Source organism: Barbus barbus (assembly GCF_936440315.1).
Source record: "Barbus barbus genome assembly, chromosome: 8".
Taxonomy (NCBI): domain Eukaryota; kingdom Metazoa; phylum Chordata; class Actinopteri; order Cypriniformes; family Cyprinidae; genus Barbus; species Barbus barbus.
In genome coordinates, this window is record NC_136736.1 from 23,269,793 (window position 1) to 23,292,680 (window position 22,888).

At 36.7% G+C, this 22,888-nt stretch overlaps 1 protein-coding gene across 1 annotated transcript; it reads right to left on the reverse strand.

The window, feature by feature from the left end:
• Window positions 1-247: 247 nt before the first annotated feature.
• LOC306873822 (folliculin-interacting protein 2-like) lies at window positions 248-22,314 on the reverse strand (the record flags this gene model as incomplete). Its single annotated transcript, XM_079423314.1, has 17 exons — window positions 248-2,108; window positions 3,078-3,193; window positions 3,468-3,668; window positions 3,825-3,981; window positions 4,922-5,639; window positions 6,172-6,341; window positions 6,603-6,749; window positions 7,039-7,127; window positions 7,559-7,760; window positions 7,844-7,979; window positions 9,702-9,773; window positions 12,935-12,993; window positions 13,081-13,155; window positions 13,248-13,348; window positions 13,473-13,565; window positions 16,559-16,682; window positions 22,229-22,314. 17 exons carry the CDS (start codon window positions 22,312-22,314, stop codon window positions 2,030-2,032), a joined length of 2,625 nt encoding a protein of 874 aa, XP_079279440.1. The 3' UTR covers window positions 248-2,029.
• Between the last annotated feature and the right edge of the window lie 574 nt (window positions 22,315-22,888).

Sequence of the window (22,888 nt, forward strand, 5' to 3'; positions counted from 1 at the left end):
TATATTGAAGTATCAATTTTCTCTTTACTAAATTTTAAAGTCAACATTTATACTCAAGTAGAAGTTTCCAGAAACTATTTAAGAACAGTAGTGAAGTTTGAAACCTCCGTAACAAAATATGACTAGTGCAAAGTGAACAAGAACAATTGGTTTCACTAATTCAAAATTGTTCACGAACGAGAAAAAAAAAGTAACTCCATAAGGGTGATCATATCACTCAGGACCATGCAAAAGACGCAACAAAATTGTCAAAAGAGTTGTCAAATTTTTGACAATTTGTTTATTCATCACTAGTTCAGTTCTTAGCAACATCCTATTGTCATAGACAAAATAACCAACCACATTCAGCTTTGTGTAAACACCATGCACAGAGCAGACCAAAAGGAAAATGACATTAGTTAGCCTCAAGAGACTACTAAGAGTGGCAAAACCTTGGTGTTCAGAGTTCAACCTCGACAAAAAAAGATAAAAAAGCAATACAATTTTACATTTACTTCCAGTATAGAAATACACTAGAGACGTTTACACGTGTAAAAGATGTTTGTTATAATCCGAAATGCAGCTTTTAAGTTTACTATCACTGAAGATAACAGCACACTGCATTCTTGATGTAATACTGACTGATCAATCCCATAAAATCGGAACATGCCACTTTCATCTTTTACTTGAGGTAGAATATTCTGTTAAAATATAAAAAATAAATCATCTTTCTCCAAGTCTTTAAAGTGGAACAATAAACAAACAAAAGTATCTTAATTTTTAGTGTCAAACTTGGGGTCCTATTGCTGTGACGTCTTTCAGCGCAATACACTGAAAGAAATATAAAGCATTCGCAAGAGAGCATAAAAGTGTGCATGTGCTTTAGCACCAGATTAATACTGTAATCCACTATCTGTGGACTGACCAGTAATTAAGAGTAACAGTTTAATATCAACACCCAATTTACCTCTCCTTCCATTATGTAAACATTCTCTCATCTTTCTGAAATTGAAGCACACACACTCGTACCATACACCATCTAAAAAGCAGTTTTCTGGAGAATATGGAATATGAAAAATATTTAAATAGCAGATTGAAATAAAATTTAAGATTACACTGGGGTAGAAAACTATGAAAACTGATTGATTTGATCAAATTCCAACAAAAGTAAAAGCTTTTGTAACGTACATTGACAAAACTGACGCTTTTCTTGAATAAAATTTCAGGCATTCATTTAAAATATCCTTTAAAATGGTTTCAGAGCCATTTGTTTGGAATTTAAGATTTTAAAGGGACATTCACCCCAAAATAAAAATTCTGTGATTTTATATTTACTCATGTTGTTCGAAACCCATATTATATTATATATATATTTTTTAAAGATCATCCTTGCTGTTCTGTCAAGCCCCCCCCCAAAAAAAAAAGAAAAAAAAAAAAAAAGTCTTCACTTCAGAATACACAGAAAATCAGTCCTGCAAATTTGGTACGACATGAGGGTAAGTAAATGGCAGAATTTTTATGTTTGGGGGAACCATTTATTCCAAGATCAAACAGCTACAAAATATGGCTCCTGATGTAAACTAATGTGCTTCACAGAGAGGCTATACATTTTATAATGAACTACACTACTGCGCATTCAGATATAGTGCTGAGAGATTCAATGGAAATTTCAAATGTATAGACGCTTCTCCGTATTCTGTATGTTTTTCCATCAATAACATGTGCGTTCTCCTGTCTTCCCTTTCAAATAAGACTTGATACTGTAAAATATCAAAATAAGTACAGCATTAACAATGTGTCCCAATGTGGTGCATGATTCAGTCTATAGACAGTTAGATGCACACATACATACAAGAAAAGACTGTCAGGTGGGCAAACGAGGCATTCTGATTGGCATATTAAGGCTGGGTGTAGGCTCCGAATGGTTGTCGAGCACAGTGCATCATGATTGGTGTGGTCATCTGATAATGATCAGATCCTTGCTGGTCCATGCAGAACAGGAACACATTCTGATTGGTCCTTAAATTGAAATAAATCTTGCTTGGTCTTCTTAAAGAAAGATCTGGGCCACGTAGGGAGAGTGTGTGCTGGCCACTGCTGCAAGCAACGGAATGTCACTGGACTCAATCCTGAAAAACAATTTCAATGCATACATTTGACAAGATCCAGTTTTATTCTCACACTTTCTGCATTAAGACCACAATGCATGATGCTTGTTGTTATATCAACTGTGTGTTGTTTTATGCATTTTCACAACTCAACAGTTGAGTGAAAAAATGTAATTTTTAATTTTTTTTAAAAATTAAAAAATTTTATTTTCCTGGCAATTCCGAGTTTTTATCTCACAGTTCTGACTTTTTCGGAGAAGTGTGAGATACAAACCCACAGATGTGAAAAAAAAAAAAAAAAAAAAAGTCAATTGTGAGTTGCAATATTTATTATGTGACGGAAACAAAAAGGAAAACAAAATGTAAGATGTAAACTTTGAATTTAGAGGATAAAAACTCAATTGAGAGTGAAGAATTTCTGAGTGAAAAATCATAATTGCAAGATGTAAACCGATTTCTAAAACCAAAAACAAACAAACAAAAAAACACCACAATTACCTTTTTTATTCCACGGCAGAAACAAAAAACAAAAGTATTGGAGATGTAAACTCAGAATTCAGATTACAAAAAAAAAAAAAAAGACAAAATGAGACAAAATCAGCATTCTGAGAAAAAAAGTCTGAGTTGCAATATCAACTCTTGTGAGATGTAAACTTGGAATTGCAAGAAAAAATAAATACATTTAGTTATGTTGCAATTACCTTTATATTCTTTTTATTATTATTATTATTATTATTATTATGTGTCAGAAACCGATGGTCATAATTACTGCCAATTCACCATTTTCATGGAATTTCGCTCACTCAAACTTACATCAAAACTCCCCAAACTTAGTATAGGAAAGACAAAGAACCCATTCAACTTTATTTGAAATCAGTGTACCATCAAAATGATTTGGAAACTGATATTTTAAGGCAAAAATAAAATCACATGCATACGGTTGCGTCACGAGTCGGATCAGAAGCAAGAATTAGGTAAGTGTGCTCTTACCCCAGTGCCAGCCCCAGTTCTTTCGCATGGACCCTGGTTTGTCCTCTTAGATATTCTGCCAAGGATCGACTTTTAAAATACAACTCTTGTAATCGGTCTTCTAGATGCATCACACACTGAGATGTTTGCATACACATACAAAAAAACAAAAAAACTAAAAATCTGAATCTGCACTCCAGCTCAGTAAGGTTTCTGTAAAATCTTATGCTAACACAGTAAAAGCAGTAATATTGTAAAATATTGAAATCACTTCTTACATTGTCATTTATCTTACAGACCACAATGCAATTTTTCTTACTGATCCCAAACTTTGAGTGTCTGCTATGTATGTTTATCTACACTCAAAAGCATATTTTCAATGTAGCGTAAAGCCTGTTTAAGGGGACTTACAAAGTCAGATGCGATGTTGAGCGCATACAGCTGCAGAACTGATGTGATGAGCGTGTGTACAAGGTTGGACACCATCACGTCCCTGCCCAGCCGCCCACTCTCGCACACACGCCTTTGACTCGTCACCACCTGCACACTCAGCCGGTCTGTATCTGCCACAATGCAAAGAGCCTCGGCCACTGGTTCATCCAGTGCCGGATGCTACACAAACACACGTACATACTTTAATGTAGGGTATTTAAACAGCTAGACCAAAAAAAAAAAAACTGCAGCAAAAATTGTCACATGATTGTGACACTCAACATATAGGAATCATTTACTATATGCTGTAATAACTGTAAATGTAATTGTACTTACAAGAACAGTGTGTTCCAGGTCAGACATGAGGCACTGTTTGAGCCTGAGATCAGAACTGATGCCATGCAAGGCAAAGTCAGGCATGTACTGAGGACAGTAACCACCCAGCAAAGAACACCCAAAATGATTAACACTGGCTCTGCTCTCTACCTGATAACTACACAGAAACAAACACACTAGGTTACTGCAGTCCTCTTTTTACTAATAAGGGCCAAAACTCAAACTTGATTGAGTGCTATGGCCGAAAATAAATTCTGCATTAAAGGGATAGTTCACCCAAAAATTAAAATACTGTTATTACTCGCCCTCAAGTGGTTTGAAACCCGTTAGACCTTCGTTGATCATCAGAACACAAATTAGGATATTTCATGAAATTCGAGAGCTTTCTGACCCTGTATAGACAGCAATGCAACTGAAATGTTCCCAGGTCCAGAAACGTAGTAAGAACCTCAGTAAAATAGTCCATGTGACATCAGTGGTTTAACCGCAATTTTACGAAGCTATGAGAATACTTTGCGCGCAAAGAAAACAGTTTATTCAACAATTCTTCTCCTAGTTACGTCTTCCACCATTTTGGAGAATACCCCAGAATGTAATCAACATAATCAGCACTGTTTGTGTTTAGAATAGGGGTTCATGCTGAATGTAAACAATGCTGAGCAAAAAATAAATAAAATTAAATATCTTAATTTGTGTTCTGAAGATGAACGAAAGTCTTAAGGGTTTGGAATGACATGAAATGAGTAATTAATGACAATTTTCTTTATTTGGGTGAACTATCCCTTTAAGATAATCTCCTGTAATTTTGGCATCTGATGAATATACTGAGTTGCAGGTGCTACACTTTCAGTTTTCTGGTGCTAATAAAAGTTTGTATCCTGTTTCATCATCATAACTGGGTGGGCCAAGATCCTGAACACAGAGTAGGCAACACTGACATAAAGATGAAAATGATCATGTGTTCAAAGGTATTTTTCTATCCGTTTGATGCCGTTTTTGCAGTCTAGTTTCACTAAAAGGTCTTTTTGGACTTGGGAGAATGTTACCAACCACTTTAAATTAGTATAGTGTACATACTGAAATTAGTTTGCACTTACCTTGGTAGTGGTAACTCGAATTCCTTTTGTTCAGAAGCTATGTACATTTCTCGCGCTGATGTTTCTTCATCACTGTCACCTAGAGCACTATCTGAGCTCTCGTTCCTCTGAATATCAGTCAAAAGCCTTTGATGAAACTTTCGGTCCAATCCCTGTCCACACCCTGCCCCGCTAAAACCCCCGGCTTGTCCTCCATTCTCCGTCTCCCTGGGACTTCCAATGTGAAACTGCACCCGATGCAAAAGAGGACTGTGATTAGCCAAAATGTGCTCTAATCCACCCCCAACAGAGTCACTGTCTTCTCCAAAACATTCCTGTCCCATTTCTGTACATTCAGGCCTGACAGTGGATGATTCCAGACAGGAGCATGGATTGGTTGATTTTGTATCTGTCAAAAGTGTGTCAGTTTGTTCTACAGAGGTGCCTGGAACAAATTCAGGGTTAAGTGCTTTTTCAACAAAAGCAGTGTACTTTAATGGGTCTGGTTTAGGGGGAAGTGTTTTTTCAGGGGTGGGATCAGTGGTTTGAGAGCTGCAGGGATTGGCTGGATTGTCCGGATTCTTCATCTGTCCTTGTGACTGCACATGTTCCTGCAGGTCTGAGCAGCGAATGAAGTAGGACAGAATATACAAGACTCGCTGTACCAGTTCCCTCCTGCGCCCCAAAACCACCGTTCGACACACTCTCACTGGAGAGCCCAAAGCACCATACAGATCACCTAAACACACAAACAAACAATATAAAACAGTAATAAACCTGGTGAAGAGTAAATGAAAACAAATGCAGGACTAGTAATTTAAAGGTTTTTTTAAAACATTAAGGAGCACTTTTTGAATTTGAAAAGTTCAAATAAGACAAGTCATTTAAAGAAATGGAAGAAGAAAAAAAAAGTGAAAATGAGACTGCAAGTGAACCAGAGGTCTTAAAACAGAAGATCTGGCTATTATAGTTTGATCTCAAAGTAGTTTTTGCGAAAAAAACAAAAAAAAAACAATATTAAGATAACTTCAAAAGCTTAGCTCAATGTTTCATTCTCCCACTATGTATATACTGCTGCCACACTCATGATTCATTTAATATGATTAAAATTAACTTTTCAATCATGTCCATCTTAAACAGATAAAATGTATTGATTTGATCATGCCACCATATGTACCAATGCGATGTCCCGCGTGCCGTAGGACTCTACATTCCTGCTTTAATATGGCATCAGTATTTGTAGGAATTTTATATTTTGTCTGCATTCTTACCTAACTGAGCCCACAGTGGGTTGTATGGGTGAGATTTTGCCAAAAGATCCACTGTCTGAGAGGCAGGTTTCTGGCAGGCAGTTTTGATTGGTGGCAGGCTGCTGGGCATCACCGTAGGAACCCAGGCTAAGTGATGCGTAAGAACAGCAGTAAGGAGAGCTGATAGAAACCTAGAGGAAAATGAAAGGAATAGTTCAGAGGTGTCCCATCAAAACTCAACACAAGGCAATCAAGAGGAAGTTACTCATGATGACTGGCTATCACAGACACACCAGGCCAATTGTGTTTCCTGACACGCTTAGGATCAGTGATGGTGATGGAAACAAATAACTGATTTCCCAATTATCCCATTGATTACACAGTACTAGCAAAAGAACAGGGTTAAAGATTGGAAGTAATATTTTTATTTGAAAGGTTAAAAGATCACTGACTGGCTCTTGGCTCCATGGTCCATCAGCATGCTCATCTTCCTCAGGAAGCACCGACACAGCAGGTTTCGCTCAGTACTCTGGGATGTCATGGAAAGCCAGACTGGCTCGCTGATGCGGGGAGCCATGTACAGGTTCCACACCGTCATCCTACATCCAGAACCAGATAAGACTCAAACCAAAGTTTGAACTGACTTATGACTCATATCTCTCAAACTTGAGGGCCTCTATGATTCAAGACCAACTTGGTGCAGAAGATATTGTTATAAAGGAAGTTTAATACTGTAAGGCGCACCAAGATTCATTTGTATGTAGTTTTAAAGTGGCAGAACCAAAAAAAATAAATAAAAAATAAGTCATTCTTTACCACTACAAAAATAGTAAACAAAGTTAAGATATCAAATATGCACAAACACACAAAATGTGATGATTTCAGCACCTGAATTCTCCCAGTGCTTCCATAACTCGACACAGATAGACCTGTACTCGTTGACTGGACTCTGCTATCCTTCTGCACAAAATCATTGCCTGAAAAAAGGAAGTTTAAATATTTCATAAAAATAAAAAATAAAAACACCTCACAATTTTAATTCAGGAAGTTGTTTTCAGCATAAATCTCAATTGATCTACATGTATAATATATAATATGAGGACTGTAGAGAGCATGTCATTTGGAAAACAAAGCCAAAATCTGGAAGTTAAGAAATCCCGGCCAGGACATGTCCAGAAGAAAAAAAAAAAAAAAAAAAGACGCCACATGTTCACCCTAGATTCTGCATTATAGCTGTACAAAAACGTTTGCTCTGACCCACCCATATAAACAGAATAAGTGGGCAAAATATACTTTTCTGAAAGAAAAACGAAAAAAAAAAAAAAAAAAAAACTGCAATACATTGGTGAAACGATTTGTTTGGTCAAAACTGGCTAGACAAATCACTCTCCTGCACTTTCACACTTACCCTCTCGATAGCAGTCTTGAGTTTGTTCATGTGAGACTCAAACAGAGGAAAGTGGGAGAAGAAAAACTCCTGAAAATTGTGGTTCTCCTCTTCTCTCTCTGGAAGGCTGATGATGATGCTGATGGCAATCTTCTTCCTCTGGATCATCGCAGGGTTGGAGCTGCAGCTCTCATCAGACAAGTTGAACATTTCTTCAGTGTTCCTGATGAACAGACATACACAAAAACATATCTGCCCTCTGTATTTTTCAATCTCTCTCTTACTCTTACAAATATTCATGCTCACCAGCGAGGCATGGGGCCATGCTGAAGACTGGTGGCCTGGCTACGGAGCCATCGCCGTTGATAACTGCTGATACAGCCACTACTGAAGGAGGATCCAGGTGATGGTAGGGGAGTGGCCAACAGACTGCTCAGAGATGCTGCAGAATGGAAAAGTGGGAGTTCACAGGGAACATTTATGAGGCAAATAATACCAGTCAGCTAATATTTTGTGTATGTGCCAAACACAAGTTAAATTAACCGTTTGGAACAGATTTTGGGAAATTTAGCAAAACATCACTTGCTCAGTTAAAAACTGCTTCAAGATGGATTTGTTTTACGTTCCAATGGCACCCATTCACTGCAGACCATCCATTGTTTTGATGCAATGCTAAATTTCTCCAAATCTGTTCTGATAAAGAAACAAAGTCCTCTACATCTTGGATAGCCTGAAGGAGAGTACAAAGCATTAAACAATACTTTTAATGGAAGCAAATAAAAAAGTACACCAGATTGTTTACATTTCTACAAACATTTGAATTTATCCAATATTTACACAATGCACACACAAACAATACATTTGTGAAAAATAAAGCAAAAGCAATTATTTTTAATTTCATAACACAATTGATAAGTGGCCTATATCACCCTGATATTATTGTCTTAATTTAGAAATTAAATTCTAAAATAATACATTTTAAATGCTATACATGACTTTAGAAATCACAATGTACAGTATGAAAAGTATATATGGATTTATTCATATTTGATAAATTACACTTAATATTAAATTATGAGTTTACAATTTAACACAAATGTTATACATGTTATTTATATACACATTCATAAGTATATACTAACATACGTAGGTAAAAAATTTGCATCTACAACTAAATTTCCACTATCAAACAATGCCAATTAATTGAGAAAAAGAAAGAAGCATGATACAGATATTGTGCCATGTTTATAGCATCTAAACACATCTGGTTTAATAGCACAGATATTTTATATTTATATTTTATAGTTTCTATGGTGTTTGCATTGAAAAACAGTCAATTACAAATCCACATCAACTTATAGAGTTAACAAAATACTGTAATTATATTCCATTAGGCTACTCCTTTCAAACATTTAGTATATTAATAATACTCAATATGAATATCCTACTTTTCTGCCACTGTACCAATGTTGCCGTTAGTGTTACTACAGTAAAATGTGGGTGATTTGTGGATTGAAACGTCTTCTAACTGGATCGTTGTTGCACTGTTTCTGCATCAGTGTTGATGAGAATAACAGCTCCAATTAATTTGGCTTTAAACTAGTTTAAATTAAAGAGATGTGATTTGTTCTGGAGAATTCTGTGCTGAACTCGAGTGCTTCTTACTGTATTTCACAGCGTTGTTTAGTGCGTGCGTGATCGCGACTGGTCACTGTAATAAACGCATACGCTCTAAACTTGCACTGCGCCGTTTTCTTGCACGCGAAGCGGATAAAAGGTCAGTGTGGCGTGCAGTTCAAACGAGTACCGCTTTTGACACGTTTGGTGTTTAACATCTATCATGCACAACAGAGCGAAAACGACTATCGGTTAGACAAAATGTCTTATCCAGTGTTTGAGTTTGTTAAACCATGCGCTGCAAACTCTTAAGCACACAGAATAATGCAAGTGGGCATTTTTAATTGTTTATTTGTTTTTGTAATCGTGGCTTTGAACGATTATGTAATCGTGGCATCCATAATCGTAATAGCGATTAGAAATTCGATTAATTGTGCAGCCCTAATGGTAACGCATGTTCAATGGGACCATTCACCTGCCATGCTGTGGCCAATCTGAATCTGCATTGAGTACGTTCTGACTTTGTTCTTTATAAATGTGTGCATACCTGAGCGAGCGATGCCACTGTCTCCATCCTCACTGTGTCCTCTGCTTGGCATGTCCACTGGATTACTGTGGGCTAGAAAGAGTGTCATTACACCCTCACATTCAACCGCATTCTGAAGAACGTTAAGTAGCGTGTCTGTATTGCTTCACGTCGTGGATGATTTGATGGTGTTGGGTTCCCAAGCCCGTTTCAAAAGAGCATGCAGGTTAGTATCCCAGACACACACACCAAAACACCTGCAAAAGTGTGCACCCATCTGAAAGCATGTAGTTAACCCCATAACCTAGAAACCTCACAGTCCCATCCGTAAAAATGATGCTGACCCACAATGACGCTGACTGTTCACACTTGGTAGTGATCCAATCACAAGTGTACGGTGCTAAATACAGATGTGAATGGGGTACAAAATATTTCACGATCTGATCACAGGAGATGCATGTCAGCTGTAGGTGTAAAAAACATTCCGTCTTAGCTGTTGTGAGAGCATCACCAGAGAGTATGTTAAAACCAGGTGTAAAACAGGACCAGAGGCAGAGGAAGTGCATTATGTGAGGGACCCAAAATCAATTAATGGCTAAATAGTCAGATAGAGCACAGCAAAAAAAAACAAAAAAAAAACTGTGTGCATGCGAGATCAACACATGCTCACGCAGCTTCAGCATTCCACACAGACCTGCAAAGAAAGATGCGCTCCGAGCCAGGCAGAGCACAGGAGCGCTAGGCGCAAGTGCAAACTCCTGAAAAGAGGAGTGGTATATGGCCATGTTGAGACACAGTATGTTTGGGTGAAAGTCAGAGAAAGATTTAAAATAAACAGATGAAAGTGCTGTTCCATAACCTAGTGAGCCTACATAGGCAGCTGCTTACTAAGGCAGCATTCTGACCGAAATGGAACCTCATTAGGGACCAGTTTGGAAAACTGCATGCTCACACTAACAAGTGTGCTGCAAGGATGACGTACTTTGCATGCCAACACCTGGCAACAAGTTAGCATTCTAGCACTTCTGGGTCCATTATCTTGAAGTCAGTGGGTTTTTTATTAAATGCCTGAAATAAGTTTTGTGGTCAAGAATTTTAGGATTTTTCAAAATACATCAGTAATACTGCCCTTTATTGAAGCTTTACTTGTCTTGTTAAAGACATTTGCTAAATGAGACTAAAGGTGATCAGGGACATTAAACATCAGCACACCAAACAGGAAAACTCATCTACTCACTAGTCTGCTTTCACAGCCTCACTGTTTTTATAAATCACACTCTTGCAAACTATTCTAACTCCATCCTTCAGGAAAAATGTTTTTAAAATACAGACTGAAAGTTGTTTAGCTTTTCACTTCTGGTGATAACATTTAAAGGCATCGATCACAAAAAAATTAAAATTACCCTATAATTTCCAAGCTTTATTATGGCAGTGATCCTAATTTTGGTACATGAAATCCTGCCATAAAACAGCATACAGGTGCATCTCAGAAAATTAGAATACAGTGAAAAAGTTCATTTTTTCTTGTAACTTATTTCAAAAAGTTAAACTTTCATATATTTTAGATTCATTACATGTAAAGTAAAACACTTCAAAAGTTGTGTTTTAAATTGATGATTAGAGCTTACAGCTCATGAAAGTCAAAAATCAGTATCTCAAAACATTAGAATATTTACATTCGAGTCTCAATTAATGACCATCCCTACAGTATGAATTCTGGGTATCTCTTGTTCTTTGAAACCACAATAATGGGCAAGACTGCTGACTTGGCAATGGTCCAGAAGACAATCATTGAAAGAAGACCTCCACAAAGAGGGTAAGTCACAGAGGGTCATTACTGAAAGGAGTGGCTGTTTACAGAGTGCTGTATCAAAGCATATTAAATGCAAAGTTGACTGGAAGGAAGAAATTGGGTAGGAAAATGTGAACAAGGAACAGGGATGACCGCAAGCTTGAGAATACTGTCAAGCAAAGCTGATTCAAACACATGGGAGAGCTTCACAAGGAGTGAACTGAAGCTGGAGTCAGTGCATCAAGAGTCACCAAGCTCAGACGTCTTCAGGAAAAGGGCTACCAAGCCACTTCTGAACCAGAGAGAACGTCAGAAGCGTCTTACCTGGGCTAAGGAGAAAAAGAACTGGACTGTTGCTCAGTGGTCCAAAGTCCTCTTTTCAGATAAAAGTAAATTTAGCTTTTCATTTGGAAATCAAGGTCTGGAGTCTGGAGGAAGACTGGAGAGGCACAGAATCCAAGCTGCTTGAAGTCCAGTGTAAAGTTTCCAAAGCCAGTGATGATTTGGGGTGCCGTGACGTCTACTGGTGTTCGTCCATTGTGTTTTATGGATAGAGCCTAATGGATAGAGCGTCGGACTTGTAACCCGAGGTTGTGGGTGAACCCCAACTGAACCCCCAACTTCTCTCCAGGCGCCGCAGCATTGGCTGCCCACTGCTCCAGGTGTGTGTGCACTTGGATGGGTTAAATGCAGAGCACAAATTCCGAGTATGGGTTACCATACTTGGCCACACGTCACTTCAAAATTCAATTTATGCTTCCATCTGCTGACAAGCTTTATGGAGATGCTGATTTCCTTTTCCAGCAGAACTTTAGCACCTGCCCACACTGCCAAAACCACTTCCAAGTGCTTTGCTGACCATTATATTACTGTTATAACATACCTGACCTGAACCCCATATGGAATCTAGGGGATATTTTCAAGAGAAAGATGAGAAACAGTCAATCCAACAATACAGATGAGCTGAAGGCTCAATAGTTCCTCAGCAGAGCTACAGGCTGATCGCTTCCATGCCATTTCTCACTGATGCTGGAGTTTGTGCTAAAGGAGCCCCAACCAAGCATTGACTGCATAAATGAACATACTTTAAACAACTTGAACTTTTCTGTTTTGCAAATCCTTTTTTTGATTGATCTTAGGAAATATTCTAATATTTTGAGATACTGATTTTTGACTTTCATGAGCTGTAAGCTCTAATCATCAAAATTAAAACAACATTTTTTTTAAGTGTTTTACTTTACATGTAATGAATCTAAAATATATGAAAGTTTCAATTTTTGAAATAAGTTACAAAAAAAATTAAAATTAAAATTCCACCATATTCTAATTTTCTGAGATGCACCTGTAAATAAGATACCTACCTCTTAGAACATCCTTAGTGGCCCATGTACGGCAGGCACTCGGCAGGTCACTAGGTTTTGGAAAATGACAAAGGAGGAAAAAAAGTTTGTACATGTCTTACCTATGCTGCTGGCATGACTAGGAAATGTTTGGCTCATTGACTCAAAACTGTCTTGCAGCCTGTAAGAAATTAAATGGACACATTGAGAAATAAAGAGCAGACTCATGTAGCAGCAGATCGCAGATGAGAGGAAACATGACACGTACGTATTTGTACTTCCAGAGGTGCTGCTTCCAAATCGGGTAGAAAAAACCTTACTGACCATCAGCTGTGGTGGAGACCTGTCACATACAGAGCAACAAAGTGTCATCACACATACATCACTAAGGTCCTGATTCCGGCTAAATATATTATATTTGCACAAAACACTCACCGAATGTGGTGAATTTTAAGAGTTGAGCCCTTATAACTCATGGAAACTGAGCCAAACATCATTTCTCCAAGCATATTCACATCTGAAGCCGGTCTAGTATACTAAGCATACATACACAAATCAAAAGTGACCCAAAAAAAAAAAGTTCTAATTGCCCATAAACACAGTGTATGCTTTAATGTTTTTTGAATGATAAAGTTCCATGACAGTGGCTAAAACACAAACCTGATATGTAGGAGGCTTGTCTTTCTCGCTTGCTTGGCTGCCGATATGGCAAGCACCACTCCGGTTGGGGGGAGTTTTGGTTTCATCAGCAGTCTATGAGAAAAGAAACAATTGGTCACAATTGGATTCTTCAGGCCATTACAGAATCAATTAGATTAGAAATCAATTTGATTGGATTAAATGTGTACCATTTATTTACATTTAAGGACTTACATTTTTATTTAATATTAGCTTCTGTTCAAAAGTTTGGGGTAAAGTAAGATATTTTTTTCTTAGAAATTAATGCATTTATTCAGAAAGAATGCATTACATGTATAAAAGTGGCAGTAAAGATGTTTAAATTGTTATAAAAAATAACTTTCAAATAAAATATATGTAATATCAAATGTTTAAAAAAAAAAAGAAAAGAAAAAAAGGCAGTGTTTCCAAAAATATACTAAGCAGCACAGCTGTTTTTAACAAAGCAACAACAAAATTATTATTGACCACTAAATCAGTATATTAGCATCATTTCTGAAGAATCACGTGACACTGAAGACTGGAGTATTGGCTGCCAAAATTTCTTGTGATGGCAAAGCTGAATAAATTTCATTTTAAATTATTACAATAATCCAACGATTAAAAGTCGCATCCAAAAAAAAAAAAAAGTTTGTTCACATAACATGTGTACTGTGTATATTTATTATGTATAAGTGCACACATACAGTATATATTTTGAAAATATTTACATGTATATATTTAGTCAATTTCTGGGAATTCTGGGAACGTCAGTTTACAGCTTTTCCCTGTACATTTTACAGGAACTTACAGTTAACCATTTAACAGGTTTTTACTGTAGCATTTTCAGTTTTTTACCGTTAAAATTACGATCATTTACTTCATTTTTAATTTTTCACAATATTGCTTTCCTGTATTTTTGATCTTGGTTGACAAAGACTTTTAAAAACATTTACAAAACATTTTCAACCCCAAACCTTTGAAAAATAGTGTAATTTTTGCTATATCTCTGTACAAATGAGTTGAAAATGAAAAAAATAAGATTTAAACATTTTCATTTGATTATCTTAATCTAACCTACAGGTCAAACACACAATTTAAACTAATCTTTGAGCAAATAATGCTAATACAAATATGAGAAATTGTATGAAAGTGTTTGCAACAGCAATATTCCACCATAAGACAATTCAATAGCAATACACACACACACACATTTATTCTGTCGCTCTCTCTTTGAAACAAAGGCTGAAGAGCTGAATAAACAGACCAATCATGTGACAACTTACTGACAATAAATCATCCTCTGTTCAGAGAGAGCCAGAGACATTCAATAACAACTGTCTAGATGGATGAGTATAGCTGGGTTGACAAATTCAGCTTTGATTTAATTACAACAGTGAAAATATAGTATGCATATTGTGAAGAAAATACAGTTTCCACTAGAAAACACTTTTGCACTTTTGCCAAAAAGTCATAACTTGACTTGTTTTTGACTCGACTTCTCATGTGAAATGAGAACCATTTTCTTTGTTAATAGCCTTTTTGCAAAGTATTGACACTATCATAAAAAAGCTGTGCAGTAGAGGTCGACCGATAGTGGATTTTACCGATAGCTAGGTTGGACCACACTGGCCAATACAGATTAACCAACCGAGTTTTTAAAATGGATACTGAAAGAAAACTAGTGCTTTACTATTTTAAAAAAAAACAAAAAAAACAGCAGCAACAGTACTGAACCATACTTTGTAAATGAATAAAAATATGAAGATTATATTGATCATTAAAGTTATTTCATAGTTTGCTAATGTTAAAAGAAGAAACTTTAAAGTTAAAAAATGTAGCCTATTAGTAGCTAATAGTGAATATTGAAATGAACACTAACAAGGAACAATACTTATACAGTTTTCATTAATGCTACGAATGGTCTCTTATTGTTAAGTATTACAATTTCATTTCAACAGTCATGCTTAAAGATATCTACACAAGCCCATAGCTTTAAAATTACATATGGATATTGTATGTGAACTCACACTTTATTTTTCAACATTTGATAGGCTAATTATCCAATAATAATAAAAAAAAAGTTAGGTCACAAACCTGGCAAAAACGCAGCGCTACGTCTAGGAGAACTCTGAGGTATCACACACAAGACGCTTTGCGTTCAATTCAAGTGTCGGTCTAAAAGTTCATTTAAATCACCAAACAGACATAAGTTTGCTTCAAGAATGAACAATGTGGCATACATTAGTTTGAAGTGCACTGTTTGAAAAAACAGAGCAAGTGGAAAGAGAAAGCGCAAAATATTACAGCTCTCTATATGAAGCACTTAGACTTTATTGTCAAAATAAACATGTGCTGTAAGTGATTTCTGCCTCTAGAGGCCTCTCTCGTACTGTATAATGCCAGCGGACCCTTCTCAGCTACTCCAGCAACGGACGCGAACCGGAAAAATATCAGCATGGATTTTTGCCAATAACCGATAGTTGTGGCAATCAACTATCGGTGTCGATTAATCGGCAAACCCGATGAATCTGTCGACCTCTAGCAGAAACCAGTAAAGTCGAACCGTTGTAAACAACGACTCAAAAAAAAAAAAAAAACTTCAGATGAACATTTTGCAAGATTCTTCAGAAGGAAATGCAGAGCTGTAGGTGCTACACAGTCAGGAACAATTCAAAGTTTTCCATTTTATTCTTGGTACAGAATCTGTCATCATTCATTTGTCCCATGTCTGTGACTGAAAGTCTGATTTCTGAAATTCTGAAGACATGACCCCCTTAAATATAAAGTTAAGATATATACACACATTATACACTGTGTGTGCATTTCTTATTTATAATAAAATACACACACACACACACACACACACACACACACACCAAAACTTCATATTAAATCATAAGTCAGTAAACAGTACCAATCCAAGATACAACCCACACACACACAAACGAGTGTTAAACACTCTGACCCAGTTAGCTGAGCAGTCACACCTGTCATGAGATCCAAGCAAGCTGGATTACAGAGCATGTGACTCCTCCCAAAACAGTGCTCATAGACACTCCCACACATACACCACATTAGCAACTTACCGGCTCGGATGCGTCCAGTTTATGTATTGCTTTGGAGTCAAACAGAACATGGCGCCCTCTTCTCTCACAGTCTTGATACACGATCAATCTGATCTGAGCTAGATCAAACTCAGCAGATGCCCAACTAAAAGAGAGAGAAACAGGTCACTGTGATCAAAACATTCAAAAAGAGAAGATGGGCTACTTGCTGTACAACTTCTACGGTCGGTCCCAAAAAAAAAAAAAACCTGAGACAAGATAGTAAAAAAACAGGCTTCTGGTTTAACTTCAAATTCTATAAAAAAAAACAACCCAATTACACTACAATTCAAGTTTGGGGTTGGTAAGATTTTTAATTGATTCTGAAAGGTGTCACAATCAAAAAAAAAAAAGACACATTGAATACATTTAAAATGTAATTTATTCCTATAATGGCAAAAGCAGATATTTTAGCAGTCTTCAGTGTCACATGATCCTTCAGAAATCATTCTGATATGCTTCTCTCATTTTCTGCTCAAGAAACATTCATTAAAGTTGCTGCCTAATATTTTTGTGGAAACTGATACATTTTTTCAAAATTCTATAATTAATAGAAAGTTTAAAACAACAGTTTTTATTTGAAATAAATTGTGTGAAAGTCTTTATCATCACTTTGTAAATTTAATAAATCCTTGCTGAAAAAAATAAATAAAAAATTATTCTCTCACTGAACCCAAACTTTTGAGCAGTAGTGTACATTTTGTTCCCCCACCCCACAAAACTATCGTATGGCTTTGGAACACTTGGAATATAGCACATGACTCGTTTGGACTACATTTATAGTGCTATATTTGTCATTTCTGAGCTTGACAGTCCCTGTTCATCATTCACTGACAATGCATGTAAAAGCAGCATGAATATTCTTCAAAATATCTGTTTTGTGTTGCACAGAAAGAAAATTTAGAAAGACAGGAGCATGAGTAAACTTAAATTTTTGGGCAAACTATTCCTTTCATCAAAACCACAAAGCTGCAAGATCTTTCTATAAAGCAATACACATTTAATTGCACCATTGCAAAAACATTTTCTTTTCACAAATAGACATACCCTACCTGCTTTCCATCCTTGTGTATGATTTCTATCCACCAAGCACTACATATACATCCCAAATAGGTATGAATAACCGTCACAAGATGCCCGAAACTGGCCAAGAGAGTGGCGGAAGGCACAGAAAGTGGACCATTCACATTTGCAACCCAGTTGCAGGTTTCTTAACATCAGAAGATCACCACAATCTAACAGAAAACCCAGGCACACAGTCTCCATCTCTGCTTGTCCGAGCTTTGAGTGCACAAGCCACACAACACACACATGATGTCGGCAGCGCCCCTTCTCTCTGACTGCGTACATGATGCAGTGTGTTTGTTATATCAGTGTCCATGTGTGAGTTAGCAATCACTATGTGCCTGTTTGCGTTGAGTGTACGGACTTTGTATATGGACTGCTTAGTGTTAATGTGAGAATGTGTGCATTTAAGACGATATGTTGATCAGTCTTTTCTAACACAGCTGCTGAACAATGCACTGCACAGGCTCTCTTTATCCTTTACACACACACACACACACACACTGAGGGCACAGGCTCTCTTTATCCTCTCCTACTGAGACTTTGCGGGAGTGCGTGTGTGCCAGTATATAAGAGAGACCGAGGGATGGAGGGAGAGAGAGCAAGAAAAACACTTTCTTGGGGTGGTACTGCCACTACACAATGACAAACACACAGACCCTAGAAATTATTTTAAGAGAGGACTAGTGAGAAACACTATGGTTTTTAATACTAAAATAATCCTATAACCTAACCCTCACAGAAGCCAATTTACATTAGAGTTGTCAATTATAAGCCTTTCAAAAAGTGAAAACCAGTTCAAATATCCTAACAGATGAGTTTCAACAAGTCTTACTATATTCGTGAGGACGTTTTCAAACATTTGGCCCTCATATGTGGGCTATCCAGTTTTAAAAAGCAAAGAACAATGCCTCCAATAAATTATGACATCCTTTTTGGGATTCCTGATACTTCAGGTCACATGAACAACAACCGCTGTGTCATATGATCACTGTAGTACACACACACTGATTGACAGATTGAACCATTTCAGATGGGCTGATTGATATGCCAACACTCATTCACAAAATGTACATATCCACCATTCCTTGCATATTTGAGGATCATAAATATTTGGACTAATTTGATCATGCTTTTACCCAGCACTAAGTGTAGAAAAATGCTATAGTTCTATTTAACTCATTTACCATTTTTACATTATTGCTCTCTCCAAAGATCAATCAGTGTAGGAAATCCCCCCCAAAAAAACCTCATGCAAAGGTCACACATTAAGCGGTTTCAGCAGCAGTTGAAGAAAACAGTAAAATATACACTAAATATAGATTTTATAAAAATGTACGTTTTTAACAATATATGTGCTAAACATTTTGTAGAATGTTCGTGTCAACATTACTGCTTACTAAAGATCAAGCATAAAAGGACTTAAACAGCACAAAAAACGCACCTGAAGTAGCATATTTACCACAAAAATATCAATATATTGTTTAATGCTGCACATAGTAATACAAAGAAATTACAGCTGAAATAAAGTTCAAAAAGACTATTGAAATTAATGTTTTGCTTTAAAATGAAATGTATATAAGTTATGAATATAGATAAGAATTATAAATTAGATTTTATGAATATATATTATGAAAATTTAAATTAACAAATATTTGTGTTATATTATTTATTTAAAAATGCATTATTACAAAAAAAATATATATATATATATATATAAGGCTGCTCTGATGCTGCATTTTATTTAGACAGAAGCAACACAGAATCATAACTCTGATATTAGTGGCTAAGGTGCACGGGCCAGAGGCAGAGCTGCATATTGTAGTACATATTTTTTTTAGCTCATTACTAACATAGAAGTTGAAAAGGTCAGAGTCTGCTCAAAGCAGCCTTAACTCAGCTGTATAACAATGCCTCAAGAACTGCTTCATTACTATACGTTTCACACATGCACACGCAAAAAAATTATTGGAGCAGATTCCTTTCATAAGCAAAGTAAAAGATTCTGTACTGGTATAGTGGCCCAAAAAGCACACACACACACACACACACACACACACACACACACACACACACACACACACAGTGTACCTGTTCCATGAAGCATCCTCTGGAATGAACCACCACCTTGCAGTGTTTTTCTTGCGACTCTTAATCTTCATCTCAGTATGCTACAGAGAGTGTGTGTGCATGTATGCATGCGTGCACTGCACACACACTCATCCGGCTTCTCTAAAAAAATTAGTTCGTTCTTAGACTAGAAGTTCTCCAAATCAAACTACATGCATGTAATCAAAAGAGGATAAAACAGAATGATGGGGAGATTCAGATAAAGAGAGAGAGAGATTTTTGGGTAGCACGTGTTCAAAGATTGAGGGGTTTCTACTTCTATCTATCTGATGACTGACTGAATACAGCTCAAACGTCACATGACTGTCATACATACACACACTCACACCCTCTCACCAAGCATGTGATCCAAACACTGTCATAGGACACTCTCACTGGCCAAAGTTACATACCTCAGCAAACAAACTAACATGTTACCTTTGCTAACACTAAGCATGCACGTTGCAACAAATAGTCAGTCACATATCCCCCCCCCCACCGCGCTCCATTCATACAGAGACGCGCAGAACATGCAGGATTCATATTTAAATAGACTTTTGCAGCTTAATATTTACAGATACTACTAGTCCATATCGCGGTTTGATTTAAGTGTAATGACCTACTTTTGATTAATTCATCCAAATTTTGACAAATCCGTTAAACTGGAAATTCCGTTTTTAAAACTCGATTCAGTCCACGTTTTCCGCATCGTGGTCCTACCGTGGAATCATTCCTCAAAAAAAAAAGAAGAAGAAAATAAATTAGTTTTGAGATCATACCAGTAGCCTATTAAATTATTTATTTTACATGGAGTGGGTCTCCTAATGGGGCCAGACATTTTGAAATCACATGATGATCTGTATACTACTGGATTTGAACAATAATAAAGGGTTTCTAAGATATTTTACTTGCAGAATAAACTGACTGACTGCAAATAATGCATTTCTACAATGGCATAAGTGACTGAAAACTTAACGCCAGTAGGTGCACTATTGTTACAGTTTATAAAACTATTCAAATTGTTTTCGGCAATTAAAAGCTGAAACAAAATATAAATATCAGATTTAAAAAAACAACAACAAAAAACTACCTTAAATTAAAATGTTGTGTCACTTTGGCAACTAACAGAAATAAAAGTACTAAAATTAATAAAACTGAAGTAAATTAAAACTAAATAGAAATACTTAAAACCAAACAAATAACAATGTCAAGAGAACATCAAAATTACTAAACCAATAAACTAACCTAAAAACCAAAAAAACACAACATTAATAAATATAACAGTATATAAATGACACTAAAAGAACACTGACTATGTGTCAGCATATTTATAAAAAAAAATTAAAAAAGTACTCACATTTCTTAGAAAGCCAAGTTTTTTTTTTTTTTTTATAAACGTCACAAACACCACATATTTCCAATTTTCCAAAATATAATAGCACCTTTTTCAGAGAGTGCACGCTATTTATTCTTTTGTCCAATGATCACGCATGTAAAAGTGATTCATATCATATTTTGATAAACCCAGTGATTGTAATCCTGATAAATCCGGTGATTCTGAACTAAATCAATTCCAGTGATTGTGGAACTAAATTTGGTGATGCCATTTGTGGGAGATCCCTTTACTGTTCTTTTGAATCTCCAGAGTAACACTGGAATCAATGTTTTACATATTATCAGTGGGTAAGCAGTGTCACTTCCTTTTAGGAAACTGCAGATTAGTCATGTGACCATGTATTTGGAAAGGGCCCAGTGCATTGCATTAAAACGTATGTTAGCCAATTGCTAATGCAATATATAAAATCATGCAAATTATTTGGCTAAAGACTTAATTGCAAGTGTAGTTTAAAGTGAGTAAGTAGCACAACTAAAAGCAACAGAAGGCTTTTCATTCACATTGCAAGCATTACCATCTATATTTTGGTCTCACTGAAAAACTTGGTAAAGTCAGAACTTAAACTTAACATTTCCTTTTACAATTTCTATATACATTTTTCACTCCCTGTCATCCCCAATGATTACTCCTAACATGAGACAAGTAGTGTCAGAAAACCACCTGACTCTTTCCCATAAAACCCCTCTTGACCCTCTCTGACTAAGAAAAAAAAAACACACACAGCAGAAGCCTTAAATGCAGAATAGATGTACTCTCAAATAAATGCCCGTCAAAACTTGCAAGTGTTGTGCAAGCATAGATGCACTGAAAGTGTTACACAACACATGGACTCAGCTGACTGGACGCGCGCTATGCAGAAGTGTGTGTGTGTGTGTGTGTGTGTGTGTGTGAGAGAGAGTGAGTGAGAGAGATCAAATAACACTACGGCCTGCAAGGGATGACAATAAAATGGTGATCATAAACATAAACATACTTACACCACCTACTGCAGAAAAAACCCGCTGTGTGCCGCGGAGAGGTGTTGCAGTTTATAGCGCGTTTATATCCACAGGTGTAGTATTTGCTCGTGCTAACGGTCTTACCACTGCTCCACTGCTGTCGAGCAGTCCCGTGCACTGCCGTAACCCCCGGCTCTCTTGCTGAAGACCTTCTGCAGCAGCGTCGGCATGCTAGCGCGCTGTTTCTCACAAACACACAATCTGGGATTCCCGTTTCCCCATCAGCGCGAGAGAGTGCTCGTGTCTGCAGAGCACCATGCTGGAGTCATATGACATCTGCAGCAGCTGAGCGGAGACAGAAAGCCGCGGGCGCTCTCTGCTGAGTGGACACGGCACGTGCCTGTCTTCCTCCCTTCCTTCGCTTTGGTCATTTCCACATTAGATCAGCTGTTTGCATTAAAAAATACATAGCATTCGATTTAATACATTTAGTGGGTGATATCAATATAGAATATGGTTTAAGTATAGCCTATTCAAATGTGGCCTGAATCATTGCTCTCTTTTTTATATAAAAATTAAAATATAATTAGCCCTTGTAATTACAAAATATATGCTATTAATGAAACGGTGAATTGAAAAGAAAGTGAAATTAGGAAAATTGACGTTAAAAAGGTTTTTACCGAGGTATATTAAATCAGTGTTTCCAAACATTTTATCTGCCGCGGCACAGTTTTAATATGTAAAACACTAGCCCAAGTAGGCCTATTATTACAATAAAAAAATAGAAAGGGGAAAAAGTTGTGC